This window comes from Oncorhynchus keta, chromosome 35 (genome assembly GCF_023373465.1).
Source record: "Oncorhynchus keta strain PuntledgeMale-10-30-2019 chromosome 35, Oket_V2, whole genome shotgun sequence".
Taxonomy (NCBI): Eukaryota; Metazoa; Chordata; class Actinopteri; order Salmoniformes; family Salmonidae; genus Oncorhynchus; species Oncorhynchus keta.
This window is the reverse complement of record NC_068455.1, coordinates 56666706-56691564: the sequence shown is the minus strand read 5'-3', so window position 1 is coordinate 56691564 and position 24859 is coordinate 56666706. Positions and strand designations below refer to the sequence as shown.

The 24859-nt window shown below is 44.3% G+C and overlaps 1 protein-coding gene across 1 annotated transcript in view; it reads right to left on the bottom strand.

Annotated features, from left to right (window-relative positions):
- The window catches only part of LOC118368670 (neurexin-2-like), a 991707-nt gene that overhangs the window by 535358 nt on the left and 431490 nt on the right, over positions 1 to 24859 (bottom strand). The window contains exon 8 of the mRNA XM_052497154.1: positions 5768 to 5791. Within this exon, the coding sequence (XP_052353114.1) occupies positions 5768 to 5791 (24 nt within the window). The remainder of the gene's footprint in view (positions 1 to 5767; positions 5792 to 24859) is intronic.

The window sequence follows — 24859 nt, the reverse complement described above, 5'->3', positions numbered from 1 at the left end:
CATTTCGTGAGAGTAGGAAGCTACATGGAGGTAGATGATTACATTAATCTTAGTCCACTATCTAGCTGAGAATTGGGTACAAACCACTTTCTGGCAAGCATGCACACACAAACAGACAGAGCGACAGAGAAAGAGAGAGAGAGAGAGAGAGAGACAGGGAGACAGAGAAAGAGAGAGAGAAAGCTCCTATTCCTAACCCTCATTACAGGACACAGCCAACTCAAATCCCTCCAAAGCACTGGAGCTAGGAGGGTGTGATCTCTGCTGTGTGGTGTGTGTGTCCCTCTCATCCCTGCTAAAGCTCTGATAGGAGCTAAAGCTCTGTTTACACTCATAGGGCCAGAGCAGGGACTGGCTCTGCCACAAGGTCACAACGTGACCTGCTATTGGTAAATCGTACAGTCTCATTCAAACCCTCATCCTGTTGCCAAGTGAAGAGACAAAGGAAAAGGCATACTGCCTAACACCTCATTTATTTTTCATTAACCCCATTCTCTGGCGATAGATGGCGTGGCTGTATGGAAAAAGCACCCATTGATTTGGACCAGATGGGTCAGTGAACCACATGCCGTGAGTTACTGGACTAGTAAACCAAGAGGTAACTCGACACTGCAGATCTCTAGCTTAGTCTATTCCAACTTCGGGATATTACATTTACAGCCCTGTTGTTTGGCTGGCTATGGGAGACCTCTGGAGTGCAGTTCAGCGTTGTGCTCTAATAGCGCGGCCTGTGGTGTGCTTGGCTGAGCGTGTCACTGGCTCATTGACCGTGCTGGGCTCTGTGACACCGAAACCACCGCCAGAGAGATCTCCTTCTATTGGATACCCTCTCATCATGACAGCATCAGGGGCCTGCCTGGACAAGGAGCTATAACATACACAAACGCATTATTGCAAACACACAATTGTGTGCAAGCGCACGCACGCACACCCACACACACACACACACACACACATACACACACACACACATACACACACACACCGTGTCAGAGAGAAGACCAGGTGAAGCACCCTAAGTGGCTCCTCTACTGCCTACATTGATTTCCTATGGTCTGGCGTAGCGCTGGCTTCTGAACGTAACACTAGTCTAGAACAAATCCTGGAAATTCAAGAGGGGGACTGCATACGTGCATAGGAAAGTGCATGGAAGTGAAGCCATGCATGCTCTCTTGGATAGTGGGACTGGGCGGCTGTACCAAAGCATTCTTGTCCCGACAGCTTAGCTTCTGTATTCCCAGTATGGAAGGTGTCGGGAACCATAGAGTGCACAAGCTTCATGTTCCTGGAAACACATGCACACCCAATATCAAATGGATATAGAGCTCTATGAGCCACCCATGTTTAAAGTAAGTAATCGTGTGACTTTATGTTCTCAGAGGCAGCGGGGAGTTGCTTTGTTCACCTTTACTTTCACCTTAGTGCGCTGACGCCTAACCTTTTCTGAAGTCACTACTGTAGCTTGTCTGCTACACACTGTTTGGTGGTGGGGCAACACACGTTTCTAACCACTTCTGGTAGCTAACCACTTTTAACAGTTCCTTCACTGAGGACAACATTGTAAATGTGTTTTTGGTTTAGCATGCAGACAAGTTGACAATCTTACCTTGACAGTAAATCCCTTACCTGATGGAAGTGCAGGTCTTTTAGCAAATCATTTCTTACTACTTACCTTCAGAAGAGTTTTTAACTGTTTGAGGAGGCAAACATCATAAAGTCCACATTTACAATTTTTCAAGCAAAGTTAGTTATCAGCGTTGAATGCACATTTCACATACAGCACAGTATTAGTCAAATGCAGGGCAAATGAAATGCTTCTCAAATACATCATCCAAAGAAAAGGTTTTTCATTGGTCTGCGAATGCACACGACAGCTACACGTTCCATGAACGCCCCGTTTGACCTCTCGCCCTTAGACGGCTCGAAGGAGGGTGGGCAGTCTGAGCAGAGAGAGGGGGTCTGTTCAGCAAGTGATCCCCTGACAGGTGACTGGCAGCTGGACTGGACAACTAGCGGTGACTGAACTCAGTGAGAGAGATCCTAATCCTGAAGTCTTCAGCCATCAACATGAATGAAGCCTTTAGCTCCGAGGGCTCATCCAACTGGTGCCTTCAATTACTCTATGAACCCTGGGTTAGTGAGAGGAGGGATGAGGGCCGGTTGGATGTGAAGGGAGCGCACGGGGGCAGAGGGGAGGCAGGGGGAACTATCTATTTTGAGACCATTCCTGAGTCTCAGTAAAGGATGGAGGGGAGTTTTAGTTGCGTGTTGGGCAGTTAAGGAGTGGGGTTGGAGGGTGAACGGTTAGTGCTTTAGTAAGTAAGGGAGAGTCAGACACAAAAATGGTTGTTAGTACAGTTACAACAAAGGTTTGATTCATACAGTAGTATTAGTAACAAATTGTTTTAGTAGTAGTAGTAGTAGTAGTAGTAGTAGTAGTAGTAGTAAAAGAATTAGGAGGAGTCTTTAAAGTCCTCTGCAATTTGATTTGTCCAACCAGATCAGATTTTCGGACTGAATGCGTGATATTTTTGTGACAAGGGCTTGTTTTGGTTGAGAAGAAACAAAATGATTCCATCCAAGCTAATAAGGTGGACATGAGCCATGCACTGAATGCCTGGGTGACAACATGGAATATTAAAGGAGTAGTCCATCAGACAAAACAAACATGAACCAACGGGACACAACAATCAAACCAAAACCACAACAAACAAAAATCAAACACTTTGAGAGGAGGCAGCAATGAGAAAAGGGAAACCCAAAACAGAATGGCAGAGGGCACCACTTCTACACCAGACAAAATGGCAAAGGAAAAGTCTATGAGGTTAAGGATGACATTAGGACAAGAATGCCATAGGAAAGAACACCCATCTAGACACGCGTGCTTACTGGCACGTGCTGGGCTAGAGCAGCGAAGGTAACTTTCGGGTTAGGATGCAGATGTCTATGACGCTAGCCAGAAGAAAAGAAACAGCATGCAAACAGGGTGCATGATTCAACAAAACAAAACAAAAAGAATGGTCATGTACGATGAGGGACCAAACCCAATGTAGCAATCACAAATGTATGTCGTCAACAGAATATGGAGAGGGTTTTAAAGAACTGGAAAATCTAAGTGGGGGGGGGGGAAAGGCTTCCACTGTCAACGGTGAATAGAAAGGCAAATGTAACATTCAATTTGTTCAATCTAAGAGCCATATAAAATCCCATGATTTCAATCTCAATCCATGTGTGTGCATGTGCTAATAACGGACAGGTGCCAGTAGCTAACGAAAACACCCGACATATCCCTTCCCTTACTCTAACAGGTATAAATACAGATTGCCACTAATGGCAAAGTGACTCTGAACATACACCTACTGGAGTTTGATTGATTGAGTAATTTGCAGTAGTTATGAAACCCATAACTGGCTGGAATAACAATAGTCTCAGGCTGGGTCTTTGTTTTGCTATTCCGTAGGCTAGCTTTCCCCCTTACGGTTTGCTTCCACTCCCACTCAGGTGTAGTTGTGATGGATGGCTCACACAGCCTCCTGTAGGCAACGCTCTTCTAGTCACCTAGAAAATGAAAAGCCGCCCCCCCTCTTATTTTTTCCTTTTATCTTCTTTTTTTGTTGTGGTTTGTAGCAAGGTAAGGAGTGAGGTCATATTATTTGTTTTAGTAAGTAATACAATTAGAATAAAGTTCATCAAAAGAAAACAAAAATAACGAAAATAACAGGGGTGGCTAGAGTTACGTGGCCTTACAGATAATATTAGAACGGTTGATATATGTACGAATATATATAATAGCCATGATATATATATATACATATACATATATGCTTTAATGTCATTGGTTTATAAAAAAATTTAAAAAAAATAAAGGTAAAGAAAAGGGGGGTCAACTCTGACATGCATGGGTTGAGGCCAGTAAAACTCAGAGGTAACAAGGTCGTGTTAGTGATGGAGACAGTAGATCGGACATAGTTGAAACATTCCGAGAGATATCCCCCTACATGTCATGCAACAATACTGGGGAGTGCAGAACCCACGTTTATTATTGACTTGTGCAAATCCAGTGGCAGGAAGTAAGAAACAAACCAACTACAGCTACCCAGAAAGGTCAAACAGTACAGAATCTCTTTTACCATCTGTTCCACTATGGGTGCTAATATATGAAGATCTGTGAAATAATTTACTATTGACTAGTTTAATGTCCTTGACTCTAACATATTCCACACTTAACAAACTGAATATGAAAAAAAAACATCTGAAATATAAGATGTCTACACAAATGTTATACATGAAAGAAAAGAATGTACTGTAAATGAGATCTTAATATCTTCCCTAGAGTCTTCAACTGTTTTTTTTGGTAATAACCAAGTAGTGTTAATTGAGTCATTTACACTAGTGCATGGCAATGCTGTAATTCAACAAAATTGCTTATGTAAAGCAATGAAAATTGTATCCTTCTGGGGCATTTTTTATTTATTTAATTGGCACGGATTACCAAAACGTCTTCTAACAAAACAACCACATCAGTATTCATACGCCAACCAGCCTCTAATACTCTCCTTTCACATTTTGTCCATTCTATCCCTTTCTAAAAAAATTAATCACTTTCCCCATTTCCTTTAGCAAACCAGTAGCAACACTGTCTTTGTTGCCTGACTCCGAGCAGTCTGGTTCGACACAATAAAGCTTTAGTGGCGGACAAGGGGACAATATTTACCATTCAGAGACAATGGCATTTAATTAGGCTGGGTGTTGAGAGTCTAGGCAAAGGGCTCAGAGCTGATCCAGCTCAGTCATAAATCACACTATAGGTCTAATGGGATCGGGTCCTCATTTTGAGGCCCTGCTTTACGGCCTGACCTCCCCCCACTAAATAAGGAGGTGTATATACAGACCTGAACTATTCATGTTTGAGTGGGAACCACAGGTCTTGGCACATAGAGCCTCACCTGTGGCAAACTATCAAAATGGGTGTCTTGATGCAGCTGGCGCTCGTAAAATGAAGACAGAATCAATCTTTTTTTACAGGCTGTACTTCTGGATATATTCATTCGCTGCAGTGCATTCTCCACAGAACCCGTAGATAGTTGAATAGTATTCTGTTTTACTGGATTGACAAATATTCAAACGTTCTAACACTAAAGACATAGGTCATCTAGTTTCACACATAGTAGAATACTATCCAAATGGCCCTAGTTCTTAATACCTGCCACTGGGGGGTTTGTAATAGTAGGGGTATTTCTCTGTCAATAGAGTCCACTATGCACTTTCACTTCAAGTTCGCTTGTTGCAAGAAAATTGATAGGGGGAAAAACTGAAGTAAAATCGGAACTTCTTTGGATAGATTTTGTTATAGTCAATTCAGAAGTTGCTACTGTATCTTTCTTGGAATATTATTCTCTATTTCTTCTTGAGGATAGTGTTTGAGGAAAAAATATAAAAAAATAAAAGGGGAGAAAAAAAATCAAAGTAACAATTTTTTTTCTTTTAAATTGTTGTTAAATTAATCATTTTAGGACAGACCTCTTTCAGTGGATAGGTACAATTTCTGGAAGGAAGGGAGGAGTTTTGGATGGTAAAAAGTGGAAACAAACAAAGTAAAAGAAAGACAAATAGAGGTGATTCTTTTTTTTTCCAGCTACCTTGGAATCGATGGAAGTTTTGTATTTTCAGTAAGAGCAAACGGAATAGAAAGAGGTAACGGAAACCCGGGGCAAACCAAAGTAAAGACAATTAGAATGATATCTACCATATAATGCAGTTTGTTTACCATAGCGTGTCCAATGCCTGCGTGCTTCAGGAGAAAACAGGGGGAGGAGAAAGAAAAAAAAAAAGAATGACAAACCGTGAACTCAATAAAGGACACTTCAACGGTAAATAAAGGAGATTTCGCCTTTTTGAGAAACAAAAACAGGTTCATTAATTTGAGAATATAGGCGATAATAATCCAACCAATCAATCCTTGAAATGTCCAAAATGAAATAAATTTGGATGATGCAAATCATCCAAATAAAGAAATAAAGAAAGTAATTGGAAACTTGTTGTTGTATTAAAGGGTTGTCCAAAAATAAAAGAGATAAAACAATATCATTGTATTTGTTAGTACGTAAGTTCACACATTAAGTAGAAAAAAAGAACAGATGACTCACATTCCGTGAATGACACAGTGTTAGTTGTAAAAAAATAAAAAAAAATAAAAGCTCAAAAGGTAAAGGAAAACCAAATCACAAAAGAAAATAGTAAATTGGAGAATTCTTAAGCTTTTTGTTAGTAAAAAGACAAGAGTTAGCAAATTAATTTTCACATAGAGGGGTTGGGGGCAGATTGGGGGGTTGGGCTTGTTTCTGAGTGGGGAAGGGAATGAAGGAAAAGCAGTTCAGTATTAGTAGTAACCACGTCTGCTAGTCTTGGCTGTGGGTGTGGCTGGTAGGAGGGACAAGCTCCTTAGAATCGGTGTTCCATTGCAGGGGGTGTGGCCAGTCATGTTCCGAATGGTTGGCAGGTTATATTTTCCCAAGCAAACATTTTCTCAGGTTGCTTTTCTTAAAGATCTTGTGCAAGAGCCAGTTTAGGGAGAATGGAGAAGCCAAAAACAGAAAAAAAAACATATCAAAAGGTAAATGATCACAATTATCACAATAGTTCAAATAGCTAAGAGAACAAGGACAGCAGCATCGACGATGATAATCAGAAAGTTAAGGATATTCAATTTCAATGGGGTATATAAGAAAAACAAAACAAAAATGACATGTATTGCATATTGTAGCAGAGAAAAAGAAGGAAAGAAAGGTTTGAAAGAGATGTTGTTCCTTTTGGGCGATGCAGTATCATTGTGTCTGTGTCCTGAAAGAGAGAGATATTCAGTTATTCGAGTTCACTTCCAAAACACGCAATAACCCATATCCTCTGCCCCTAGGGAGAGAAACAAACACAAAATGGACAATGTGTTAGAAGTCGACTAGTTATATATGCATGTGATGACAAACAGTAGCCTGGCTTTTCCTCACAATTCACTGTGAATGATGACAATGAAAATACTGTATGCACCAATGTTGAATTTGCAAGTTGTCATGTGATGCCTGTATGAAGCCTGATGTCATTTTAACCTTAATTCCCAACTAGAGGAGAATGTATAGCTTTTAAATAGATAACTGTACTTTTCTCTGACTTGGTATGTTCATATCTCACAATGTTGTGCCAGTAAAGATAGATCAATTATATACCAGTGTTACGTGTGTGTGTGTGTGTGTGTGTGTGTGTGTGTGTGTGTGTGTGTGTGTGTGTGTGTGTGTGTGTGTGTGTGTGCATGCTTGCGTGAGTGAGTGTGTACATTTGTGCTTATGTGCAAAAATGCAGTACAGAGCCTTCCCACTGGGCAAAAAATGGTTGAATCAATGTTGTTTCCACGTCATTTCAACAACAAAAAAAAGCAATGTGATGACGTTGGATCAACATTGAATCAACGTGGAAAACTGATTCGATTTGCAAAAAGTCATCAACGTATGGGAATTGAACCTAGACGTTGAAATGACGTCTGTGCCCAGTGGGTTGTAGCTTTTTCTGTACGTGCCCAAAGGGTTTACTTTGTGTGTCTATGAGTGGGAGTGAATAAGAGTGGCAGCCACACATCTGAACTCCACAGTGGCAGTGGGGTTAGTCAGAAAAAGAAGATGGCCGCTCACTGTTTGATCCGGGTCACCAGATCCGGGTAAGCAGTGTCAAGCACCCCCGCTCTGCCGCTAATGATTTATGTTAATCCATTAATTAGGTAAATAAGTTCCTACAGTGGGTGTGAAATTTGCATATGTATGCCTCTGCCTCGTCAAAGACCCACACTGTGCTTGTGTCTCTAATCGTGACAAAACACAGACACAGATACATCAAACTCAAAATAGGGATTGAAAGGGACTGGGGATGCAAAACGATGGTTTATTAAATAAGACAAATGACGGTCTATGAAGGTGACAATCACTGCGTGTCTTTGTGAGAAGCGTGATTAAATATTACGTTTGTGGTGTTTCAGATCCCCCCAGTGTTTTGATGTCTGAATCCTGAACTGATCTCGGCTCTTTAAGATGTTCTTACATTCAGGGAAAAATTGCGGAATGCATGTGGAAAATGTATCTCCTCAGACTGCTGACGATCTTTGAATAGATATAAAAAGAGGGAGGAAGCAAAGTATGGAGAGAAGTCAGACTGGAGTCATTCCTTCGTCAACGGTTTGGAGAAAGAGAAGACACATTAACACCCTGAATTGACCAAGAAGAGTCAGTATAGAGATCTTCGACCAACATTCCAGGCCTACACTCCTCCTTTCTCTTCTAACCATGTCATTTTTATTTCAATTTAACCTCTATTTTATCAGGGAGTCATAGCGTGACCGCATGTTAAATAATTCAAGCGAAGACGGGCAAGGAAAGTCGGATGGAAGAAAGAGGTATAGCTCAATATACCAGCTCCTGAAACCATCGGAGATCGCTTAAACTTTTATGAACCTGTAGAGTGATGGGGAGAAAGACAGAGAAATGAAAGAAAGAGATGAAAGATGGCAGAGAGAGAGAGAGAGAGAGAGAGAGAGAGAGAGAGAGAGAGAGAGAGAGAGAGAGAGAGAGAGAGAGAGAGAGAGAGAGAGAGAGAGAGAGAGAGAGAGAGAGAGAGAGAGAGAGAGAGAGAGAGAGAGAGAGAGAGAGAGAGAGAGAGAGAGAGAGAGAGATAACAGGAACACACGTCTCAACCTCAGCCTGCCAGTGGGTATACTCAGCGAGGCCTCCCTATTTTCACAGTCTTCAGCTGTGGCACTGACGGCCCTCGTCCGCCCTCGCCTTCCCTGTCTGTAATTGACTCATCTGGGACAGGGAGGCAGGGAGGAGGCGTTGGTCATTGTTTGCTGATGGGGGATAAAACTAATCGTGTAAACAAGGAGCAGGCCCTGATAAATAACTTTTTTTTATAAGCTCGCTCAGCAGCTCCCTGCATTATTAATGTGGGGAAGGGACTATAAAGAGCTATTAGCATTGTTTCACCATTGTAGCCTTCCACTTGCGGAAGGAAAGGAGAGAATTGACATGTCTTCTCTGTCAACAGTCTGGGGGAAGTGGCAAATCGCTAAGGCCCAGAAGCAAATGAGATGACAGCCGGATCGTGTTGACTGAGTAGCAGTAAATGAGGCTATCAGGAGTTTGATCTTTACGTACATGTCACAATGGACAAAGTTGAACTATCACCGTGAGCACAATCAAGATAAATATTTAATGCGGCTGTAAAAAAAGATCAATGGTTGGGCAGACTCTGAAAAGGCCCACTGTAGCATAGGTCTGTGTGGATTTATAACACATAACAAGAGAACGGTAAGACTGATTACCGCTTTCATATCAATTTCCAATTTAGCCAATAATAGTCCGTGATAAAAAAGGGACAGGGATAAATCGTATTGGCTGGAATGAATGGTTAGTATTTTTCATTAGACCTGAGGTAGTTGAGAGGGTAATGGGTTTTATAGAGTGCGATATGATTACAGCACTACTCCTGGAAGAGAGTCTGCATACAGAACTCATATCGAAATGGTCACATAGTTGATCATTCAGGGAACATCACCTACTACGCCTGCAGAAAGTATTCCTACCCCCTCGACTTATTCCGCATTATGTCGTTTTACAGGCTGAATTGTCACCCATCTACACACAATACCCCATAATGACAAAGGGAAAATTTGTTTTTAGACATTTTAGCAAATTTATAGACAATTTAAGACAGACATATCTAATTAATATAAGTATTCACACCCCGAGCCAATACTTTGTTAAAAGCATCTTTGACAGTGATTACAGGTGTGTGTCTTCCTGGGTAAGTCTCTAAGAGCTTTCCACACTTGGATTGTGCAGCATTATTCACTTCAATATTCTTCAAGCTCTGTCAAATTGGTTGTTGATCAATGCTAGACAACCATTTTCACGTCTTGCCATAGATTTTCTAGTAGACCTATGTCAAAACTGTAACTCGGCCAATCGGGAACATTCCCTGTCTTCTTGGTAACCAGCTCCAGTGTAGATTTGGCATTGTGTTTTCGGTTATTTTCCTGTTGAAAGGGGAATTCATCTCCCAGTGTCTGGTGGAAAGCAAACTGAACCAGGCTATCCTCTAGGATTTCGAATCAGATTCTATTAGTCACATGCGCCGAATACAACAGGTTTACAACACCTTAAAGTGAAATGCTTACTTACAAGCCCCTAACCGGCAGTGCAGTTTCAAAAAAATACAGATAAGAATAAGAGATAAAAGTAACTAGAGAGGAGCAGTAAAAAAAGAACAATATATACAGGGGTGCCGGTACAGAGTCAATGTGCGAGGGCACCGGTTAGTTGTAGTATGTACATGTCTCATTAGTATGTACATTCAGTAGCATGTACATTCTCATTATCATGAGACACTCTACCTCAGGTGACCAATGGCCCGAAACGTCTTTAGATATCATGCACCAGCTGTTTATTTACATATTTAAATACATAGACCGCCGCCCCTGGTCTTACCAGACGCCACTGTTCTATGCACCGATGCCGGTACATCGTGTAACCAGCCAGCTGTATGTTGATATTGTCATCGTTTAGCCACGACTCCGTGAAGCATAAGATGTTACAGTTTTTAATGTCCCGATAATGTCCCGTAATCATCCCAAAAACTTGTCCATTTGATTGTCCAAAGTTGACATGTTTGCGAGCAGAATTGAGGGGAGTGTTGGTTTATTCGATCGCCTCCTTACTCCTCAGAAGGCAGCCCGCCCTCCAGCCTCTCTTTCTCCACCTCCTCTTTATGCAAATCACAGGGGACGGGGCCTGTTCCCAAGGGAGCCGTATATCCTCCGCCTCAGGCTCGTCAGAGTCGTGAGCGAAGAAAAAGGATTCTGCTAGTCAGTGGTGAGTAATTACAGTCCTGATGTCTAGAAGTCATTTTCGGTCATAAGAGATGGTAGTGGCAACATTATGTACAAAAATAGAAAAAAATAAGTTACAAACAACGCAGATAAATGAACAAAAAAACACAATCGGTTGGGGGCAAAACGTCTGCCTTCTGTTCAGGTGCCAATTTATCCTCCCGATTTTTCCTGTGCTTAGCGCAATTCCATTTTTTTTATCCTGAAAAACTCCCCAGTCCTTAACAATTACAAGCATACCCATAATATGACGCATCCACCACTATGCTTGAAAATATGAAGAGTGGTATTTTATTTTTATATTATTCATTTTTATAGAATATTTTTATTCTGTATTGGCTTCCTCCTTTTCACCCTGTCAATTAGGTTAGTATTGTGGAGTAATTACAATGTTGTTGATCCATCCTCAGTTTTCTCCTATCCCAGCCATTAAACTCAGTAAATGTTTTAAAGTCTCCATTGGCCTCATGGTGAAATCCCTGAGTGGTTTCCTTCCTCTCCGGCAACTGAGTTAGGAAGGACACCTGTATCCTTGTCGTGACTGGGTGTATTGATACACCATCCAAAGTGTAATTAATAACTTCACCATGCTCAAATTGATATTCAAATGTCTGCTTTTTAATTTGTTTTACACATCTACCAAAAGGTGCCCTTCTTTGCGAGGCATTGGAAAAAGTTCCCTGGTCTTTGTGGTTGAATCTGTGTTTGAAATTCACTGCTCGACTGAGGGACCTTACAGATGATTGTATGTGTGGGGTACATAGTAAATCCAGGCAATTTATTTAATGAGATGTTAGGCACATTCTTTACTCCAGAACTTATTTAGGCTTGCCATAACAAAGGGGTTGAACACTTTCAGCTTTAATTTAATTTAATTTTAATTTGTACAAATGTCAATAAACACAATTCCACTTTAACATAATGGGGTACTGTGTGTAGGCCAGTGACAAAATATAAATTGAATCCATTTTAAATTCAGACTGTAACACAACAAAATGTGGGAAAAGTCAAGTGGTGTGAATACTTTCTGGAGGCACTGTATGCTATCAAATGACTCGGCGGATACTCAACATGCGGTTGCTGAGGGATGCGCGAGTGTGCGTGGGTGCATTTGGTGTGTTCTGTGCATGCATGTATGCGCTCATGTTTGTATTTGATCTGGCATGTGTATATGTCTTGTATGCACCACATGTTGCAGCAGAGGTGTCAGGGGAGTATTGCTTTAGTGAGATCTCCAGCAGTGTGGTCAGGGGAGTATTGCTTTAGTGAGATCTCCAGCAGTGTGGTCAGGGGAGTATTGCTTTAGTGAGATCTCCAGCAGTGTGGTCAGGGGAGTATTGCTTTAGTGAGATCTACAGCAGTGTGGTCAGGGGAGTATTGCTTTAGTGAGATCTACAGCAGTGTGGTCAGGGGAGTATTGCTTTAGTGAGATCTACAGCAGTGTGGTCAGGGGAAGCCGAGAGGTGTCTTTCTAGCAGGTAGTTAGTTCCGCTTTCATTCCAATCCTCTCCATGATACTCCCCTTCCTCCTTTCCTTCCTTCCTTCCCTCCCTCCGCTCTCAACCATAACACCACAGCCTGGGCTCCCAGTAATGGAAATTGACAGAACAGCTCCAGGTGACAATATAAATGTCAGCGCAATTACGCCGGGGAGAGAGAGCTAGGCAAACAGGTGGGGCTTGTGTGTGTGCAGCCACAAGTGAAAATGATGGCTAATAGTACCTAAGTAGACATTTCTTCTGTGTTATCCCTCTCTCTGAAAGTATATCGCGCTCTCTCTCTCCCTCTCTTTTCCCCTCAGTTTGTGTATTTCCAAAATACTACCTGCAACATTTATGAGTATGCTCTAATGGTCCAGAGATTTTTTACATAATTATAGGTCTGGTTAAAATGGCTGTAAGATGCAAACTAGGACATGAATAAACATGACAGTTGGTGACAGAGCTGTTAGTGGTAAACAAGGGGCTCTTTCTGAGTGAGAAGGGTTGAAGATGTTAATGTAGGCAAACACACACACACACAAGCACTTGTTCATACAAACTACATATTAGCAAACAAATGGGATGCTATGCAAAGAACATGCAGATGATTGCTATTGACTTTAATGTTGAGTAGCGATTCAAACAAATGTTCATACATCGGCATGAGCTAAATGTCTTTGGCCAGAAGCTCTCTTCTACCTGTGTGCAGAACATCCAGCAGACTCATGAGAGCTGATATACCGCATGCCATTTCACCCAACTGATACACCGCATGCCATTTCACCCAACTGTTATATCACATGCCATTTCACCCAACTGGTACACCGCATGCCATTTCACCCAACTGTTATATCACATGCCATTTCACCCAACTGTTATACCGCATGCCATTTCACCCAACTGTTACCCTGCATGCCATTTCACCCAACTGTTACACCGCATGCCATTTCACCCAACTGTTATATCACATGCCATTTCACCCAACTGTTACCCCGCATGCCATTTCACCCAACTGTTACACCGCATGCCATTTCACCCAACTGTTACACCGCATGCCATTTCACCCAACTGTTATATCACATGCCATTTCACCCAACTGTTACCCCGCATGCCATTTCACCCAACTGTTCCACCGCATGCCATTTCACCCAACTGTTACACCGCATGCCATTTCACCCAACTGTTATACCGCATGCCATTTCACCCAACTGTTATACCGCATGCCATTTCACCCAACTGTTACACCGCATGCCATTTCGCCCAACTGTTACACTGTATACCATTTCACCAAATTGTTACACCGCATGCCATTTCACCCAACTGTTACACCGCATGCCATTTCACCCAACTGTTACACTGTATACCATTTTACCAAATTGTTACACCGCATGCCATTTCACCCAACTGTTACACCGCATGCCATTTCACCCAACTGTTACACTGTATACCATTTTACCAAATTGTTACACCGCATGCCATTTCACCAAATTGTTACACCGCATGCCATTTCACCCAACTGTTACACCGCATGCCATTTCACCCAACTGTTACACTGTATACCATTTTACCAAATTGTTACACCGCATGCCATTTCACCCAACTGTTACACCGCATGCCATTTCACCCAACTGTTACACTGTATACCATTTTACCAAATTGTTACACCGCATGCCATTTCACCAAATTGTTACACCGCATGCCATTTCCCCCAACTGTTACACACCGCATGCCATTTCACCAAATTGTCACAGCGCATGCCCTTTCACCCAAGTGTTACACATTGCATGCCATTTCACCCACAGATAATCGTCGCTAGAGGGAGGTGATCGGTGGCTCTGCTATCGCGACTAGTCCTTGCTGGTGGGAATGTTATGGGAAAGGCATGGTTAACCCTACGAGAGCTGTGCTACTCTTTAGACTAGAGAGAGAGGGGATTAAATATGTTATGAGGTCAGGGGGTGGTGGCGCTGAAGTGGTTCATACCTCTCCTTTATGGAAATACAGTGTTAACCCTACGAGAGCTCTGCTACTCTATAGAGATACAGAGGCAGACTATAGTATGCGATGAGGACAGTACTGGCACTGAAGTGGTTCATGCCTCTTCTGTACCGGAGGCAGAAACATAAACAGGCTCGAGATGAAACAACAGCCAGCGGACTGGTTGGTTGCTAGGTGACAAATTATGAGCGGGGAGAGGAGATGCAAGTGGAAGGGAGAGGAGGAATTGATTTGACGACTATTCTGCATTCTAGTGGCTTCCTCTCTGTGTCGATGAAGGTTGACGCTGTGGGATGGAGAGAGGAAGGGAAGAAGGGATGGAAGGGGAGGGAGAGGGGGGGCATAATTGCAGTTGTTAGTTTGATGATGCCAAACAGAGAGGGATAGAAAAACAGCAGGAGAAGAGATGCAGAAGAATGTCCAAGAAGCCCCGCTATTGATTGTGGTGCTGGTTGTTCTTTCTGCTGCCTATGGAATGATTCAATCATTCCTCATCCCATACAAAGGTAGAGCTAGCCTTTTTAAGCCCCTGATTCTCAAGCTCCAGTGTGTGTGTGTGCATGTGTCTGTCTGCACATGATTATGTCAAATCAAATCAAAGTTCATTGGTCTGGCGGGTGCAGAGAAATGCTTGTGTTGCTCGCTCCTAACAGCGCAGTAGAATGTCAAACAAGTGCAAGAATCATCGAAAAACTAAAAACAAGAGTGTGTGCCTCTTCATGCATGAGTGTGCGTGCACTCTGTACACGCACAGTGTGTCCTGCCTGCAGCACATCAAAGGCAATGTGTTGGAGGAGCTGAACTCAGGGCACTGGGAACCTCAGGGCAGTGCGCTCAGAGCAGTGCGCTCAGCACCTAAGAACAAGACAAATCTGTTTGATCCCACAATTAATCCAATGGCTGAAACCAAGGTCTAATTATATAGAAGGGGGAAAAAGACATGGGATAGAGCACTAGATAGAGAGAGAACGAGAAAGTGAATGAGCAGAGCGCGAGAGGGAGACAAAGAAAGAGAGCGAATAGGAAAGGTGTTCAAGACTTCAAATGTCTCAGTCACCAGACGTAAGCTAAGCCTTCTCCCCCAGTTCACAGACACACGAGCAGCAAATGCTTTGTTGTTAAGCCACAGAGGGAATAAAAGAAAGCCTTTCATATTCCATCAGTCCCTAAACTGTGCTCTTACATCCCAGAGAAGCTTTCTCTCTTTCACTGCAGGTAGAGTGTCATACATGTGGACACACACACACACACACCCAACCATCCCATCCTCATACACTCACTGATGTCCTGCAGCTCTCCCTGTCTGGATCATGTTTCCTATTGGTTGTAGGTCCCCCCGACGGCCTTAAGGTGCCTGTTCTGCACACAGACAGATACACAGCCCCTGACTGTGCTTACTGTATTACCCTCTTTCAGTAAGTGGTTTGGAATGAGACCTAAAGATCCAAACTGCAAGAAAGATCCCTGCTCCCCTTTTCTGGCAGCAGCAGTATGTGAATATCACGTCTGTGTCTCTTCCCTGTAGCCTGTGTGTCATGTCAGGTTTAGCTGTACAGTTGTTACATTTCAGTGTATTGGTATGTGCATTTCCATGGTTTACACGTTGCAAAAACCAGCCTTTCAGCAAACTTGAAGTACTAGATTCCCCTAAGAAAGCGGACAAATCCAGCACAGATAACATAAAACATTTAGCCACTTAGAGCGGTAATGAACCTACTGGGCACGCGTTGTTTCCACGTCATTTCACTGAAATGACATTGAACCAACGTGGAAAAGGTGTTCAATTGACGTCTGTGTCCAGTGGGAATCGACTGAAGTGGGAGAGATGGGGATATTGGCAGAATCTCCTTAATGTTCATCCTCTCCTGCCGAATCCTAACATCTCTGATGGGGAGCACTCTATAATCAAAACCCAATTTCAGACAGAGAGCAAACTCAATGAGGAGGCTTCATTCATAATGACAGAAGATGTCTTTACTCTCTCAAGTCAGTGTGTGTGTCAGTAATATCAAGGCAATTCGCTGTTCTCTCACTGATAGGACACTGCTTCTGACCAGAGCACTATGGGTCCTGGTAAAAAAGTAGTGCACTATATATATGTAGGGAAAAGGGTCTGAATTGGGACAAAGCCTAGTTGTATGGAACATGGAGAGGATATTGATTATTGAGGGTAATATACAATGGCAAGAAAAAGTATGTGAAAACTTGAAAATCACCTGGATTTTCTGCATAAATTAGTCATCAAATTTACACAAAGTCCCAACAATACACAAACATAGTGTGCTTAAACTAATACACACACATTATTGTATTTGTCTTGTCTATATTGAATACATCATTTACACATTCACAGTGTAGGTTGGAAAAAGTATGTGAAGACCTAGGCTAATGACTTTTCCAAAAACTAATTGGAGTCAGGAGTCAGCTAACCTGGGTTCCAATCAATGAGACGATAGGGTCTAGTTTCCTGAATTTCCAGCTGACTGACTTGCCCAAAGTAAACTGCCTGCTACTCAGGCCCAGAAGCCAGGATATGCATATAATTGGTAGCATTGGATAGAAAACACATAGAAGTTTCTAAAACTGTTTAAAATCATGTCTGAGAGTATAACACAATTGATATGGCAGGCAAAAATCAGAAGAAAAATCAACCGGAATGTTTTGTTTTTTTTTAGATCCCAGGCTCTTATAATGGAAGCCTATTGTTCCTATGTAATTCCGTCTCCCAGATTGCAATTCCTATGGCTTCCACAAGATATCAACAGTCTTTATTCAAGGTTTCAGGCTTGTTTTTTGAAAAACAAGCAAGAACTTGGAGATCAGGTTAGGAGAGCACCGGAACAATATCAGTCTTTCGGTCTTTTGCTTTCCTATTGAACATACTACTTTCCGTATTAAATATTATAGTTTATTTACATTTTATAGTACCTGAGGATTAAATAGAAATGTAATTTGACTTGTTTGGACGAAGTATAGCGGTAGCTTTTTGGACTCCTTTTTCTGCATGTTGAACGAGTGGATTACTGAAATCGATGGCGCCAACTAAACTGACTAGATCTTCAAAAGTAAGTGATTTATTTAATCGCTATTTGTGATTTTATGAAGCTTGTGCTGGTTGTAAAATATGTTGATGTGGGGCGCCGTCCTCAGACATTCGCATGGAATGCTTTCGCAGTAAAGTCTATTGTAAATTGGACAAAGCCGTTAGATTAACAAGAATTTAAGATTTGAAATTATATAAGATACTTGTATATTCATGAATGTTTAATATTACGATTTTATATGAATTGCGCGCCCTCCAATTTCACCGGATGTTGTCAGCTGGTGTCCCACTAGAGGGATGCCTATCCCTAAGAATTAAGAAGAATCCTAGAGTGTCAGCTACAGACTTACAGAAATCTCTGGAACATGCTAACATCTCTGTTGACGAATCTACGATACGTAAAACACCAAACAGGAGTAGTGTTCATGGGAGGACACCACGGAGGAAGCCACTGCTGTCCAAAAAAAACATTGCTGCACGTCTGAAGTTTGCGAAAGAGCACCTGGATGTTCCACAGCGCTTTTAGCAAAATATTCTGTGGACAGATTAAACTAAAGTTGAGTTGTTTGGAAGGAACACAACACTATTTGAGGAGACAAAAAGGCACAACACACGTCAAAACCTCATCCCAACTGTAAAGTCTGGTGGAGGGAGCATCATGGTTTGGGGCTGCTTTGCTGCCTCAGGGCCTGGACAGCTTGCTATCATCAAAAGAAAAATGAATTCCCAAGTTTTTCAAGACATTTTGTAGGAGAATGTTAGGCTATCTGTCCGCCAATTGAAGCTCAACAGAAGTTGGGTGATGCAACAGGACAACGACCCAAAACACAGAAGTAAATCAACAACAGAATGACTTCAACAGAAGAAAATATGCCTTCTGGAGTGGCCCTGTCAGAGTCCTGACCTCAACCCGATTGAGATGCTGTGGCATGACCTCGAGAGCGGTTCACACCAGTTATCCTAAGAGTATTGCTGAACTGAAACAGTAAAAAAGTATAATTATTTGAGTGTTATTAGTTTAAGCAGTCTGTGTTTGTCTATTGTTGTGACCTAGATGAAGATCAGATCAAATTTTATGACCAATTTGTGCAGAAATCCAGGTAATTCCAAAGGGTTCACATACTTTTTCTTGCCACTGTATGTTTGCTATTGTGAACAGAATGAATAAAGGACATGTTTATAAATAGACAATTGTGAATACAGAGTTGGTATGTTGTGTCATGTAGTAGATGACATTTGTTCATGCCATTTATTTTGTGTTACTTTGTCATGCATTGGAGACAGTCAGCTAAGTGTACTTGTGGATGTGTGCATGTATAGACCTATATGCTTCAATGCTTACACTCTTAGAAATAACGATTGCAAAAGGGTTCTTCGAAATGTCCCCATTGGAGAACCCTTTTGTGTCCCAGGTTGATGGGTTCAATGTAGAACCTTCTGCGGAAAGGGTTCTTCAAAGGGTTATCTTATGGGGAGAGCCAAAGAACGTTTTTAGGTTCTATATAACAGCTTTTATTGTGTAGCCACCCTCCTATTGGTCCGTTGGTCTTGCTGCATGGGTTTGCATTTTATGCATGGGGTGCTTTTGCTGCAGTATCTGTCTGTCTGTCGAGCCACTTAGCCGTGGAGTGTTGCAGCACGGTCACCAGTGCTTAAAGTCTACGAACCGTACATGATAGAATCTCATTATGTCACAGCCGGAGAGAAGAGGAGGAGAACCGTGGGTAGGAGAAGAGGAAACGGGAAGGGACGCCTGCCTGACTGACTCTCTGTGTTTGAAGGAGCCTCCTCCATGATGAGAGGTCACTGTGAACGTCCTTGCCTGTCCATCATCCATATACCACAGGGACCATCCACACTGCTCTCAGACACAGTATGTTACTTCTCCCTAGCCCTGCAGTACAGCATTACCTCTCCCTACACAGGCCTGAAGTACAGCTTTACCTCTCCCTAAACAGGCCTGTAGTACAGCATTACCTCTCCCTACACAGGCCTGTAGTACAGCATTACCTCTCCCTACACAGGCCTGAAGTACAGCTTTACCTCTCCCTAAACAGGCCTGTAAGTACAGCATTACCTCTCCCTACACAGGCCTGTAGTACAGCATTACCTCTCCCTACACAGTCCTGCAGTACAGCGTTACCTCTCCCTAAACAGGCCTGTAGTACAGCATTACCTCTCCCTAAACAGGCCTGTAGTACAGCATTATCTCTCCCTACACAGGACTGCAGTGCAGCTTTACCTCTCCCTAAACAGGCCTGTAGTACAGCATTATCTCTCCCTACACAGGCCTGCAGTACAGCGTTACCTCTCCCTAAACAGGCCTGTAGTACAGCATTATCTCTCCCTACACAGGCCTGCAGTACAGCTTTACCTCTCCCTAAACAGGCCTGTAGTACAGCATTATCTCTCCCTACACAGGCCTGCAGTACAGTGTTACCTCTCCCTACACAGACCTGTAGTACAGTGTTACCTCTCCCTACACAGACCTGTAGTACAGCGTTACCTCTCCCTACACAGACCTGTAGTACAGCGTTACCTCTCCCTACACAGACCTGTAGTACAGCGTTACCACTCCCTACACAGACCTGTAGTACAGCGTTACCTCTCCCTACACAGACCTGTAGTACAGCGTTACCACTCCCTACACAGACCTGTAGTACAGCGTTACCTCTCCCTACACAGGCCTGTAGTACAGCGTTACCTCTCCCTACACAGACCTGTAGTACAGCGTTACCTCTCCTTACACAGACCTGTAGTACAGCGTTACCTCTCCTACACAGACCTGTAGTACAGCGTTACCTCTCCCTACACAGGCCTGTTACCTCTCCCCTTACACAGACCTGTAGTACAGCGTTAGACCTGTAATACAGCGTTACCTCTCCCTACACAGACCTGTAGTACAGTTACACACAGACCTGTAGTACAGCGTTACCTCTCCCTACACAGGCCTGTAGCCTGACCTGTAGTACAGCGTTACCTCTCCCTACACAGACCTGTAGTACAGCGTTACCTCTCCTACACAGACCTGTAGTACAGCGTTACCTCTCCCTACACAGACCTGTAGTACAGCGTTACCTCTCCCTACACAGACCTGTAGTACAGCGTACCTCTCCCTACACAGGCCTGTAGTACAGCGTTACCTCTCCCTACACAGACCTGTAGTACAGCGTTACCTCTCCCACAGACCTACACAGAGACCTGTAGTACAGCGTTACCTCTCCCTACACAGACCTGTAGTACCTCTCCCTACACAGACCTGTAGTTACCTCTCCCTACACAGACCTGTAGTACAGCGTTACCTCTCCCTACACAGACCTGTAATACAGCGTTACCTCCCCCCTACACAGGCCTGTAGTACAGCGTTACCTCTCCCTACACAGGCCTGTAGTACAGCGTTACCTCTCCCTACACAGACCTGTAGTACAGCGTTACCTCTCCCTACACAGACCTGTAGTACAGCGTTACCTCTCCCTACACAGACCTGTAATACAGCGTTACCTCTCCCTACACAGACCTGTAGTACAGCGTTACCCCTACACAGGCCTGCAGTACAGCGTACACAGAGACCTGTACAGCGTTACACACAGACCTGTTACCTCCTCTCCTTACACAGACCTGTAGTACAGCGTTACCTCTCCCTACACAGACCTGTAGTACAGCGTTACCTCTCCCTACACAGACCTGTAGTACAGCGTTACCTCTCCCTACACAGACCTGTAGTACAGCTGGCCTGTAGTACAGCGTTACCTCTCCCTACACAGACCTGTAGTACAGCGTTACCTCTCCTACACAGACCTGTAGTACAGCGTTACCTCTCCCTACACAGACCTGAGACCTGTAATACAGCGTTACCTCTCCCTACACAGACCTGTAGTACAGCGTTACCTCTCCCAGAGACCTGTAATACAGCGTTACCTACACAGAGACCTGTAATACAGCGTTACCTCTCCCTACACAGGCCTGTAGTACAGCGTCCTCTCCCTACACAGACCTGTAGTACAGCGTTACCTCTCCTTACACAGACCTGTAGTACAGCGTTACCTCTCCCTACACAGGCCTGTAGTACAGCGTTACCTCTCCTTACACAGACCTGTAGTACAGCGTTACCTCTCCTTACACAGACCTGTAGTACAGCGTTACCTCTCCCTACACAGACCTGTAGTACAGCGTTACCTCTCCCTACACAGGCCTGTAGTACAGCGTTACCTCTCCTTACACAGACCTGTAGTACAGCGTTACCTCTCCTTACACAGACCTGTAATACAGCGTTACCTCTCCCTACACAGACCTGTAGTACAGCGTTACCTCTCCCTACACAGACCTGTAGTACAGCGTTACCTCTCCCTACACAGGCCTGTAGTACAGCGTTACCTCTCCTACACAGACCTGTAGTACAGCGTTACCTCTCCCTACACAGACCTGTAGTACAGCGTTACCTCTCCCTACACAGACCTGTAGTACAGCGTTACCTCTCCCTACACAGACCTGTAGTACAGCGTTACCTCTCCCTACACAGGCCTGTAGTACAGCGTTACCTCTCCCTACACAGGCCTGTAGTACAGCGTTACCTCTCCCTACACAGACCTGTAGTACAGCGTTACCTCTCCCTACACAGACCTGTAGTACAGCGTTACCTCTCCCTACACAGACCTGTAATACAGCGTTACCTCTCCCTACACAGACCTGTAGTACAGCGTTACCTCTCCCTACACAGACCTGTAGTACAGCGTTACCTCTCCCTACACAGACCTGTAGTACAGCGTTACCTCTCCCTACACAGACCTGTAATACAGCGTCCTCCCTACACAGACCTGTAGTACAGCGTTACCTCTCCCTACACAGGCCTGTAGTACAGCGTTACCTCTCCCTACACAGACCTGTAGTACAGCGTTACCTCTCCCTACACAGACCTGTAGTACAGCGTTACCTCTCCCTACACAGACCTGTACAGACCTCTCCCTACACAGACCTGTAGTACAGCGTTACCTCTCCCTACACAGGCCTGCAGTACAGCGTTACCTCTCCCTACACAGACCTGTAGTACAGCACCTCTCCCTTACACAGACCTGTAGTACAGCGTTACCTCTCCTTACACAGACCTGTAGTACAGCGTTACCTCTCCTACACAGACCTGTAGTACAGCGTTACCTCTCCCTACACAGACCTGTAGTACAGCGTTACCTCTCCCTACACAGACCTGTAGTACAGCGTACAGGCCTGTAGTACAGCGTCTCCCCTACACAGACCTGTAGTACAGCGTTACCTCTCCCTACACAGGCCTGTAGTACAGCGTTACCTCTCCCTACACAGACCTGTAGTACAGCGTTACCTCTCCTACAGAGACCTGTAATACAGCGTTACCTCTCCCTACACAGGCCTGTAGTACAGCCTGTAATACAGCGTTACCTCTTACACAGGCCTGTAATCCCAGAGACCTACACAGACCTGTAGTACAGCGTTACCTCTCCCTACACACAGACCTGTACAGCGTTACCTCTCCCTACACAGGCCTGTAATACAGCGTTACCTCTCCCTACACAGGCCTGTAGTACAGCGGCCTGTTACCCTCTCCCTACACAGACCTGTAGTACAGCGTTACCTCTCCCTACACAGACCTGTAGTACAGCGTTGCAGTACCTTACTCCCCTACACAGACCTGTAGTACAGCGTTACCTCTCCCTACACAGACCTGTAGTACAGCGTTACCTCTCCCTACACAGACCTGTAGTACAGCGTTACCTCTCCCTACAGGCCTGCAGACCTGTAGTACAGACCTGTAGTACAGTTACCTCTCCTTACACAGACCTGTAGTACAGCGTTACCTCTCCCTACACAGACCTGTAGTACAGCGTTACCTCTCCCTACACAGACCTGTAGTACAGCGTTACCTCTCCCTACACAGACCTGTAGTACAGCGTTACCTCTCCCTACACAGACCTGTAGTACAGCGTTACCTCTCCCTACACAGACCTGTAGTACAGCGTTACCTCTCCTTACACAGACCTGTAGTACAGCGTTACCTCTCCCTACACAGACCTGTAGTACAGCGTTACCTCTCCCTACACAGACCTGTAGTACAGCGTTACCTCTCCCTACACAGACCTGTAGTACAGCGTTACCTCTCCCTACACAGACCTGTAGTACAGCATTACCCTGTAGTACAGCGTTACCTCTCCCTACACAGACCTGTAATACAGCGTTACCTCTCCCTACACAGACCTGTAGTACAGCGTTACCTCTCCTTACACAGACCTGTAGTACAGCGTTACCTCTCCCTACAGAGACCTGTAATACTCTCTCCCTACACAGACCTGTAGTACAGCATTACCTCTCCCTACACAGACCTGTAATACAGCGTTACCTCTCCTTACACAGACCTGTAGTACAGCGTTACCTCTCCCTACAGAGACCTGTAGTACAGCGTTACCTCTCCCTACAGAGACCTGTAGTACAGCGTTACCTCTCCCTACACAGACCTGTAGTACAGCGTTACCTCTCCTTACACAGACCTGTAGTACAGCGTTACCTCTCCCTACACAGGCCTGCAGTACAGCGTTACCTCTCCCTACACAGGCCTGCAGTACAGCGTTACCTCTCCCTACAGAGACCTGTAGTACAGCGTTACCTCTCCCTAAACAGGCCTGCAGTACAGCGTTACCTCTCCCTAAACAGGCCTGCAGTACAGCGTTACCTCTCCCTACACAGACCTGTAGTACAGCGTTACCTCTCCCTAAACAGGCCTGCAGTACAGCGTTACCTCTCCCTAAACAGGCCTGCAGTACAGCGTTACCTCTCCCTACACAGACCTGTAGTACAGCGTTACCTCTCCCTACACAGGCCTGCAGTACAGCGTTACCTCTCCCTAAACAGACCTGTAGTACAGCGTTACCTCTCCCTACACAGGCCTGCAGTACAGCGTTACCTCTCCCTACACAGACCTGTAGTACAGCGTTACCTCTCCCTACACAGGCCTGCAGTACAGCGTTACCTCTCCCTACACAGGCCTGCAGTACAGCGTTACCTCTCCCTACACAGGCCTGCAGTACAGCGTTACCTCTCCCTACACAGACCTGTAGTACAGCGTTACCTCTCCCTACACAGGCCTGCAGTACAGCGTTACCTCTCCCTACACAGACCTGTAGTACAGCGTTACCTCTCCCTACACAGGCCTTCAGTACATCGTTACCTCTCCCTACACAGACCTGTAGTACAGCGTTACCTCTCCCTAAACAGACCTGTAGTACAGCGTTACCTCTCCCTAAACAGGCCTGCAGTACAGCGTTACCTCTCCCTACACAGACCTGTAGTACAGCGTTACCTCTCCCTACACAGACCTGTAGTACAGCGTTACCTCTCCCTACAGAGACCTGTAGTACAGCGTTACCTCTCCCTACAGAGACCTGTAGTACA